Source organism: Oncorhynchus nerka, linkage group LG20 (assembly GCF_034236695.1).
Source record: "Oncorhynchus nerka isolate Pitt River linkage group LG20, Oner_Uvic_2.0, whole genome shotgun sequence".
Lineage (NCBI taxonomy): Eukaryota > Metazoa > Chordata > Actinopteri > Salmoniformes > Salmonidae > Oncorhynchus > Oncorhynchus nerka.
Window position 1 is genome coordinate 65,149,886 of NC_088415.1, and position 10,946 is coordinate 65,160,831.

The 10,946-nt window shown below is 41.8% G+C and overlaps 1 protein-coding gene across 1 annotated transcript; it reads left to right on the forward strand.

Annotated features, from left to right (window-relative positions):
- The first annotated feature begins 3,764 nt into the window (after window positions 1-3,764).
- LOC135563108 (kelch-like protein 14) lies at window positions 3,765-10,634 on the forward strand. Its single transcript, XM_065006079.1, has 2 exons — window positions 3,765-4,716; window positions 10,505-10,634. Exons 1-2 carry the CDS (start codon window positions 3,836-3,838, stop codon window positions 10,632-10,634), a joined length of 1,011 nt encoding a protein of 336 aa, XP_064862151.1. The 5' UTR covers window positions 3,765-3,835.
- The last annotated feature ends 312 nt before the right edge of the window (window positions 10,635-10,946 follow it).

Below are 10,946 nucleotides of genomic sequence, written 5' to 3' on the forward strand. Positions count from 1 at the left end.
CAGAAGGTCAGTTGATATTCCGGTCAACAGGAGGTCAACAGAAGGTCAACAGAAGTAAGTTGATATTCCGGTCAACAGGAGGTCAACAGAAGGTCAACAGAAGTAAGTTGATATTTGAATTATGTCTTGAGGTGGTTGTAAAAGCATTTTGCTTCTGATAACAGTAGATATAGTGTTCAACCTTATTTTTCAATTACCTTCCATAAAATAGATTGTAATTCCCTCTTCAAGGAATACATACGGTACAGTGTATGTAATATGAATGTGACAGATAAATATGAGTTGGGTTAACTGGTATAGAGAGAGTTGTAAATCACTGTACTGTGATTCTCTGTCTCAACGGGTTTAATTAGTCCAGAAACTCTTCTCTTGTCTGATGACTGACCCCCCCCCACACACACACTTCCTCCCTCCCCCTCTCCTCACTGTAACAACCTACCACCATATAAATGCTCTGCAATTTGAAGACCAGTGGCCCCAGGAGACTGAGTTGCTACAAATAGCTGAAAGAGTTGGAAATTGTCATTTCATAGCACTAGAATGGCTCGCCCGAGACTTGCGTAATGCCATCCTAATTGACTGTTGTATTTTCTTTGGCAAATATTATAGTCCCAGACATACCACAAAATGGGTTATAGCTAGGCACTAGAATGTGATTATACTGTATGTTGAGTCCGTTGGAAGGATTGAAGTATAACCAAAACGATTGTGTTTTAACACGATAAAACACTAATTCCTTTAACAATATCTAGTGATGGACATTGCTTGAAACATGTACAGCCAAAGCACCAGATGAGTACGCAGGATGCTCAGATGGCCTGGTTCCACTTTACAAGAACAAATGGCTCTGGTAACAACATGATCTTATACACCACACTGAGTTGAGAAGTGGTCCTGTCCTGTTGTCAAACATTCAACCATCAAAAGGCATCAAGAAGGATTATCTTTGAACAACGTTATAAACCCACTGTTTGCGTGGCCTGCTATTATCTGATGGTTGCTTGTGGTGTTACTCTATTTCATAGTACGTGAACAAGCCCATTTATCCCTATCTGTCATTTTCGAACTTGTGAGGAGGTATCTGTCAGTTCTCGTCCCAGGGGACAACTGGATGTGCAGGTTTTTGCTCCAATTGAGCTCTTCATTTAATTGACAGTTCAGTCCAACCTAATAAGTGCTTTAACAGATTTGAAATTGATTTGCTTGAAGGCTTTGTTTTCACTGTTTACTTTGTGTGAAATACATGTTTGATTGACTTGCTTCGTTACACATGGCCCCTTGATATGACAATTGTGATGAGGCATCCATTTTAATGCAGCATATAGTCAATTAAGAATGACAATTGAATTGTAAGTGATAAGATACAGTACTACATAGTGGAAACACCAAAAAGTTGAACCAGATAGTTCTGGACATAAGATGTTACCTCCCAAGATGCGTGTAGTGTTACAACAAAACTTTTAGAAACAGAATTATGTATGGCTTTTTAACATATGTAACATGCACATAACAGTGGATGTGTTCAAGAGCTCCTTCATTGAGGCCTTGAAGATGGCTGACTCATTGACCCACCTGAATATGAGTTATAAAATACCAAATATCAGACAAATATGTGGTGTGTCTTTATTCAAGTTGACAGTGCATCTGTACACCAACTATAAGGTGAAATGACTTACAAATGCTGTCAAAATAGGTTGAGGCCTATTTTGTATGGGCTCATTTGTAGTGATGTGTAGGCGGAATATATAGAAAGAGTATCTACTTACATCAAACCTATCCACACAGGATGGATCATGTGAGTCCGGTTCATATTACACTCATTCCTTCTATTGTGTAGGCTCTACAGCAGGACTATATCCATGCAGGACTATATCCATGCCACAATAATTAGTCTATCAAGCTACAAGTATCTGAAAGTTAACTTCTGCTTTTAGATAATAATATAATGGATGTTTTTATGCATAGGAATTTAAGTTGATACAATGTGGCTGGTTACTGGAATGATGGCCTTATGATTTGTCAAACAAATATGTTTCATAATTCAATTTTGACCAGTATTATACATGTAATACGATACTCTATGTTCAAATGTGATGCATATAAAGCACTAAAGTTTGTATAGAGCATCTTTTGAAGGACTAGCAGGAGCAGAATGAGATGAGGGGTTATTTTGGTGATGGAGATTAAGGCAGCCTTTTTGTCATTTGTGCGAGACAAGCCATTCATCCATCCAGTTCACAGCCAAAAAAAGGCTGGTCCCAGAAATTAGCAGTTTCAGCTCAGCAGCAAAGTCGTCGGTCTGTGAAGGCAGAGAGAAATTGACTAATTAGCAATGCGCACTAAAACTTGACGGTTCTCTCTATAACAGCGAGGGAAAGACTCGGTTTTTCTCCCCCTTTCTCTTTTCTTTCTTCCATAGATGTTTGAAATCGCAGTCATTTACGCTCGACAGTTTTTACAATAGCCTTGAGCCATAATTTTGCGAGTCTCTTCAGCATCCATACCCCTGCATGGTCTCTCTCCACCGGCCATGCACGACCGTTTCTCTCCCCAACCGTGGATTTCCTATTACTCTCGTTACGACTCACTGAGCCCCAGGCCCAAGGATAATGATGTGTTGTTTCTTGGTAGCATAATTTGTCACACGTATATTTCTTCTTCTTCTTCTCTTGCAGAAAGCACAGCTCCCTCTCACACACTCACACACTTCTTGTTAATTCAGAAGAACAAATTACCAACGTCAACAAATAACCTGAAATAGTGACTTTATGAGTTGAAATCAATCATTATTTTGAGGCACCGACCATAGACTTTTACAGGAAAGGAATACAGCAAAAGAAAAAGGAGAACAAAGGAAAGCCAAGTGAGAATATTGGGAACCTAAAGCTTTACTTTCTTTTTTTGTCAAGATCGTAAGTCAGGTAAGTTTGGCTTGTTCTCAAGCAAGCTGCTCACATCATTTAGTTGTGACAGGCGCTTTAGAAAATGTGGCGACTATGAAACGAGGTAGTACAGGACGCTTATATCAAGTTTACAAACATATTTCATACAGTAAATGCATGTTTGGCGTTATACAGCAACATACCCATGTGCGTGTTTCATTTATATTTGAGGGATAGCTGCATTGAATTAATAATTTCTGGTACTCAAGTCTGAATAGTCGTAACTCAGGTATAAGGGAAAACGCACACGCACAGTGATGATGTCGGCTGTGTGAGGGACAAACTAATTGCTTTTGTATCACTCCGTGCGTGCATTTGTGGATGTGTAAATTTCCTCATTGTGGGAGTGCAGCAAGATAAGAGGAGAACGATAAGTGTTAGCTGAATGCTGCATAGTATCCGTGCACGGCACCGTAGGGGTTGCCTTTTCCTCTTATCCAACAACTTAAATTGCGTTATCGAAGATAAATAAGGCGATGCAGCATCTCCTATAATATTTTTGTTTTGACAGTGCGCTTCAAACAACAGCGTCCATTAAAAATGATATTGTCTTGAACGACTGACAATATCAAGGGAATAGCACATTATTGGGACTATACGTTTTTGTTTTCTCTTCCGACCTGAGCAAAAGTTCAAATGATACCGGACTGAACGATATTGTTCACTGTAGAATAATATCGGAGGGAGCAGCATGACGGTTTACAAGTTCAGTCGTGTGTATATCCACCATTTAACCATTTTGCTCGGTATAACGTGAAGGTATTAGAGACAATTCCATCCTGACTGTAATGATGATATCATGTTATGTTATTCACAAATAAATGGGCTATCGGTAGGCTAAATGGCTTGCATGGTGTATTTGTTGCCTAGGTGGCGTTAACAGTCAGGAAGTCATGTCCAGATCCGGTGATAGAACCTCCACCTTTGACCCTACACACAGTGACACCCTGCTGCACGGGCTCAACCTGCTATGGAGGAAACAGCTTTTCTGTGATGTGACTCTCACTGCCCAGGGACAGCAGTTCCACTGCCACAAAGCCGTGCTGGCATCCTGCTCACAGTATTTCAGGTCTCTCTTCTCCAGCAGTCATATGCTCAACAACGAGGGGACCAACAACAACAAGGACCAGGGGAGCAGTGGTACCCCGTCTTCCTCCCCAGATGACAAGCTGATGGCCAGCCCCCGGTCCATCAACAACTTAGTCCTTCAGGGCTGCTCCTCCATCGGACTACGGCTAGTGCTGGAGTACCTGTACACTGCCAATGTCACGCTCTCCCTGGACACTGTGGAAGAGGTGCTCTCGGTCAGCAAGATCCTCAACGTCCCTCAGATCACCAAGCTCAGCGTGCAGTTCCTCAACGACCAGATCTCTGTGCAGAACTACAAGCAGATCTGCAAGATCGCGGCGCTGCACGGCTTGGACGAGACCAAGAAGCTGGCCAACAAATACCTGGTGGAAGATGTGCTGCTGCTGAACTTTGAGGAGATGTGCGCCATGCTGGATGCTCTGCCGCCCCCGGTGGAGTCGGAGCTGGCCCTCTTCCAGATGTCGGTCCTCTGGCTGGAGCATGACCGGGAGACTCGCATGCACTACGCCCCGGACCTGATGAAGAGGCTGCGCTTCGCCCTCATCCCGGCCCCAGAGCTGGTGGAGAGGGTGCAGTCGGTTGACTTCATGAGGAGTGACCCTGTATGCCAGAAGCTGCTGATGGACGCCATGAACTACCACCTGATGCCCTTCAGACAGCACTGCAGGCAGACCACAGCCAGCAGGTGAGGACAGATACACACACACACACACACACACACACACACACCCACACACACACACACACACACACACACACACACAAATAAGGGTTAGGAGTGGTGTGTAAGATGTTGTTAGCAAAGGTTAGTAAAGGTACTAATATTGCATACTTGCATAAGGTTAGGATGCTTTAGAATGGTCTACCTTATTTTGCATACCATCTCAATTCCAACGCTACAATATATAACTTAGTTACTCTTGGTAAAATAGTTTTTTCTCTGTAAAGGTTTTAAGTGCAGAACATATGGAGGAACATACATTTAGTCAATAGTTGTACAGTACATTCAGGCATTTCTTCTAAAATAAGAAATTATTCTTATTTCCTATATATTCCAAAAATATATAGGTCACTCATAACTTAACGTAGGCACACATGTAAAAATATGACATAAGAGCACATGAATATTTGTGTTGACATAACCTGGGTAGATCACCTATAACTTATAACCTATTTATACACAACCAGTAGGTATATTTCTTCATTAGCAAGGAATGGAAAACAACTCATGGGTTATAGAGTTATAGGTCTAAGTGATCCATACTTAGGAAAGTTGCTTGGTCTGCCTCACCTACAGTACACAACCATGGGAGATACAATACTGCATGGCCAGGTAGGCTTGTCATGGTCTGTTTGTCATGATGAGCATTTTCAGAGATAATTAATGGACAGGATGTTGACAGGAAGATGATTGATTGGCAGTGCTTTATGATGCCGTTGTTTATAGAACACAATTTAGTTTTTATAAGTCTCAAGTATTATGGAGCAATTTTGACTTTTATATTTGTCTAACGTTATCTGCTTCATTCAGAAACAGTAGACTATATGATTGGAAAAATATTCGCACAGTATTGTAGAAAATAGAAATCAACAATTATCTTGCCTATGTGGGGTACTATTTATTTACCAGGGTAATTTCACTATTTATTTCTCACAATATCTTTATAGAGCACATAAGTGGAAATCCAATTAACAGTTTTATCATAAATTCAGAGAGGAAACAGCTGTGATATTACAAAGCTGATTTTCTGTATTCAGAGGTAACACTATTATTAGGAAGTATTATCATGTACATTCACATGATTGTTAAGATGTTACAGCTATGATCTACTGGATATAGCTCATATAGCGTTGGCCAATATGGACTTTTCTCCATGATAGGGAACATTATTTTGTTATCTAAGTCTTCCATATAGAAAATGGTTACTGTGCATTCGGAAAGTACTCCAAAAAAATACATCCAATAAAAAGTTATGTGGAATGGAGAGGGCCTGCATGTGCTGTAGCATGTAGCCATTGCCTCGTAGTCTCAGTGAGATACCCATAGATGGGTCCAGACACAGCACAGATCTAGGGTCTAGACTGCTCATATTCATATCACAATCCACTGTTTGTCTCCCCTCAATGAATTAGCCTTATCTATGTTTAGTGACCATTTGCAGGTGAGAATAACCCCCCAAAACACGAGTCGGCCAGTATCCAAGTGGGTGCATGAGAGGGCGGTCATTTAGTCAATCGTAAAACGAGAACGGATGCAAATGCCTGGAATTAATGGCCAATGTTGTTTAAACGACTGTTACTTTGTGGTTAGTTGTTTAATTGCATTGCACTTAATTAGATGACCGGACTCAATGTACAGTAAAGTATGTGGCCCTGAAATTGTGTTTCACAAACCAACCCCACAGCTCAAGAATACGCTGCACAATTGGCTCAGAACTATCACATGGAGAGTCTTTGCCAATGGAATAGCAAGATTTTATGTAGTAGTTGAGCTACTGTGTATTGTCCAGTCATAGTATTATTTGCCTCACTGTATGGAACCCTGGCACCCTGTAGAAAAGTTCTGATGAGTTCACACCTAATTGAACAGATATCTTTAGGCTGTAAACCCTCTTTAGACCGAAACCGAATGAAAAACAAGCCATTGAAAGCTTTATCATAAATTCAGAGAAAAAACAGCTGTGATATTACAAAGTTGATTTTCTGTATTTAGAGGTTACAATATTATTAACATGTTGTTACCAAATACATAGGAAGTATTATCATGTACATACGCGTGATTGTTAAGATGTTACAGCTGTGATCTACTGTATATAGCTCATTTAGCATAGGCCAATATGGATTTTCCACCATGATGGGAAACATTATTTTGTTATCTAAATCTTCCATATAGAATACAGTTACAGTGCATTCGGAAAGTAGACCCCTTGACTTTTTCCACGTTTTGTTACTGTACAGTTTTATTCAAAATTTTTATTCAATAATTTTCTTCCCTTGTCAATTTACACACAATACCCCATAATGACAATGCAAAAACAGAATTTTTGCAACTGTATTAAAAATAAAAAACATTTACTTAAAGTATTCAGACCCTTTACTCAGTACTTTGTTGAAGCACCTTTGGCAGCGATTACAGCCTCGAGTTTTCTTGGGTGTGATGCTACAAGCTTGGCACACCTGTATTTAGGGAGTTTCTCCCATTCTTCTCTGCAGATCCTCTCAAGATTTTCAGGTTGGATGGGAAGCATTGCTGCACAGCTGTTTTCAGGTCTCTCCAGAGATGTTCCATCGGTTTCAAGTTTGGGCTGTGGTTGGGCCACTCAAGGACATTCAGACTCTTGGGCCTCCCAGGTGGCGCAGTGGTTAAGGGCACTGTACTGCAGCGCCAGCTGTGCCATCAGAGACTCTGGGTTCGCGCCCAGGCTCTGTCGTAACCGGCCGTGACCGGGAGGTCCGTGGGGCGATGCACAATTGGCCTAGCGTCGTCTGGGTTAGGGAGGGCTTGGCCGGTAGGGATGTCCTTGTCTCATCGCGCACCAGCGACTCCTGTGGCGGGCCGGGTGCAGTGCGCGCTACTAGTCCCCTAGTCCCTACCACTGAAAAACATCTCCACAGCATGATGCTGCCACCACCATGCTTCATCGTAGGGATGGTGCCAGATTTCCTGCAGACGTGACGCTTGGCATTCAGACCAAAGAGTTCAATCTTGATTTCATCAGACCAGAGAATCTTGTTTGTGGTCTGAGAGTCCTTTAGGTGCCTTTTGGAAACTCCAAGTGGGCTGTCATGTGCCTTTTACTGAGGAGTGGCTTCCGTCTGGCCACACTACCATAAAGGCCTGATTGATGGAGTGCTGCAAAGAGCTGGCTGCTGTGTTCTCCCATCTCCACAGAGGAACTCTGGATCTCTGTCAGAGTGAGCTGGCTGCTGTGTTCTCCCATCTCCACAGAGGAACTCTGGATCTCTGTCAGAGTGACCATCGGGTTCTTGGTCACCTCCCTGACCCTTCTCCCCCGATTGCTCAGTTTGGCCAGGCGGCCAGCTCTAGGAAGTCTTTTTGGTTCCAAACTTATTCCATTTAAGAATGATGATGAAGGCCACTGTGTTCTTGGGGACCTTCAATGCTGCAGAAATGTTTTTGGTTCCCTTCCTCAGATCTGTGCCTCGACACAATCCTGTCTCTGAGCTTTACGGACAATTATTTTGACCTCATGGCTTGGTTTTTGCTCTGTCAACTGTGAGACCTTATATAGGTGACAGGTGTGTGCCTTTCCAAATCATGTCCAATCAATTGAATTTACAACAGGTGGACTCCATGAAAGTTGTTGAAACATCTCAAGGATGATCAATGGAAACAGGATGCACCTGAGCTCAATTTCGAGTCTCCTAGCAAACAGTCTGAATACTTAGGTAAATAATGTATTTCTGTTTTTTATTTGAATACATTCGCAAAAATGTCTAAAAACCTGTTTTCACTTTGTAATTTCCGGGTATTGTGTGTAGATTAGTGAGGAAAACATTTAATTTCATACATTTTAGAATAAGGCTGTAACGTAACAAAATGTGGAAAAAGGAAAGGGGTCTGACTACTTTCCAAATGCGCTGTCCCTGGTGTCATGACTGTCCAGAGAATCCAAATAGATAAGGTTTGCAATGAATAACTTCAATCAGACCCCCTCTCACCTACAGAGGGGGGAGAAAATAACTAGTGGGGTTTGACATTCACGTCCAGTTGTAAATGAAGGGAGAAGGTCCAGGCCTGCGCTCTCAAGATTCACCAAAGGAATGTGCTTTGTTTCAACAGACCCTTTTTCCTGCTGAAACTCTAACACGTTCAAAAGCGAATAGTGGAACAATATTTCTAGCGTAGAACGTGGGGAATGGTCTGAGGCGAACTATAGAACACTAATGTAATTTTGTTTGTTATTTTGTGATGTCATTAAAAATGTTATGAAGGAAATACTGTAACTTGGAAAGTATACACACTACATATATGAAGTTTCCACACTATGCGTTGTGCATGTAATATGAAAATGATAAAAGTGTTTTCCATAACTTTGCACAGTGAGTAATCACCGCCCCGGAGTGAGGTCAGGGAGCGTGCCAGCCTGCAGGAACTGCCCCTTTCGAGCAAAGGGTATAAAGGATGGGTTAAGAAGTTAACACGGGACCAGAAAAGTGTGAAGCTTCAGCTACATGTTTAAAATGGTTTGAACTTTGAATCTCAACGCGAGGTGGAGACGATAAACTCACCTCCCGGACAATCACTGGTATGGCGGATTAGCTGTTCTAAGTAAAGTTACTTCGAAAGTGAATTTAAGCTCAAACCATCGTATTACGCTACTCTCATCACCACACTGGGGAACTATCAATACGGCTGGCCATTATTTCTTCAAAGAAGCATCTTCAAGAGAAAATGGAAGGAACATCAACTCTGTAGTTCTGTTCAGGACCCAACGACAAGTCACCGGATACCGGATAACTACGAAGAAGGACAACAGTAGAAGACTTGTTGGAACCCATTTCGGATTATCAGAGCCTTACAAGCATGCCGAGAAAATTCCCTACCCCCTTTCCAAGGCTGCCCGGTTCACTGAGAGACCCCGGGCGAACCCAGGCATTTCACGTAAATACATTCATGATTTGTTTCTCAAAGCCGGCGGCGGTTCGTGTGCAACGTATATGGTTACTTTAGGTGGTAGTAGTTTCTGAATGTTGCAATGTTAAGTGTCTCTGTCTCTCTATCTTTTCTTTAACAAGAAGCCATGTTGTTGTCATTCCGCTAGGGACCTATTTTCAGCGTGTTAAGTCTCCAGTCAATAACCGGTGCAGAGTGTGTACGTTTATCTGTATTCCCATTTAAGTAGCAAGTAAATAAATAATTCAACCAATTTGTGTAGTACTGAATCATAATTAAGGCTCAGGTTATTGCAGATGCAAGGTTACGACTGTTCAGGATGACATGATTTGAGGTTCTGATTAATACGTTGACTGGTTATAGATGTGACTGGGAAAGACCTTTTAGAGTTTAATTCGGGAGATGGTAACTCTATAAAGAACCGCTCTCGTGGTGCCCCAGATCCTAATGAGTTAGTTACATGATTAATTGAATTGGGCAACAATTAAACATATCTAGTTAATTAGATAAATAACAGTCTTCAGATTAATGTTAAAGTCAAGTCACGACAATGGGCTACAATTCAATGACTACCAACACAATGACGTTGTTGGGATTAGTTACAATTGGCTTTCTACTCAACAAAAAACGGTTCTCTGTATGTTTATGTGTGCAACTGGTTGTTTTATTTAATCTATATCTGTTATGTAATCTATGTTTCCCGGCTCTTGTCCCCCCCAACCCACTCCATACCCTAACCCACCTCCACACCCCAACGCTCCACCCGAATCGCTCCAAATCCCAACCCCCTCTACACCCCCAAACCCTCAACACCTCCTCACCCACACTACTCCAGGATTCGTTCCAATAAGAGGATGCTGTTGTTGGTGGGTGGCTTGCCTCCTGGACCTGATCGACTCCCCAGTAATCTGGTCCAGTACTACGATGACGAGAAGAAGACATGGAAGATCCTCACTAGTGAGTAGAAACCCGATCTTTTACCGATATGCTCTTTCTGTTATAAGCTTATTTAATAAAGAGGAATCAACGTGTCAACGTACACATTTTTCTACTTCATATTCATCATCTCCAGCAACACCCCAACTTCAACCTATGTGATAATGGAGTGTTTCTATGTTTTGTGGTCAGAAAGATAGAGGAAGATAAGTGTTTACAAACCTTTGCCTACTTATAGTTGGTTAGAATCACATAATGCACACCAGATGATGTCAAAATAGTTTCTAATGACATTGTTGATCATCTGGTGTGCATATTTTTGACTACAAAACACCGTATTC

Coding starts and splice junctions, on each gene's coding strand:
- LOC135563108 (XM_065006079.1), top strand. CDS start 3,836: ATGTCCAGATCCGGTGATAGAACCTCCACCTTTGACCCTACACACAGT. Junction 4,717..10,504: donor AGGCAGACCACAGCCAGCAG/GTGAGGACAGAT, acceptor ACACTACTCCAG/GATTCGTTCCAATAAGAGGA.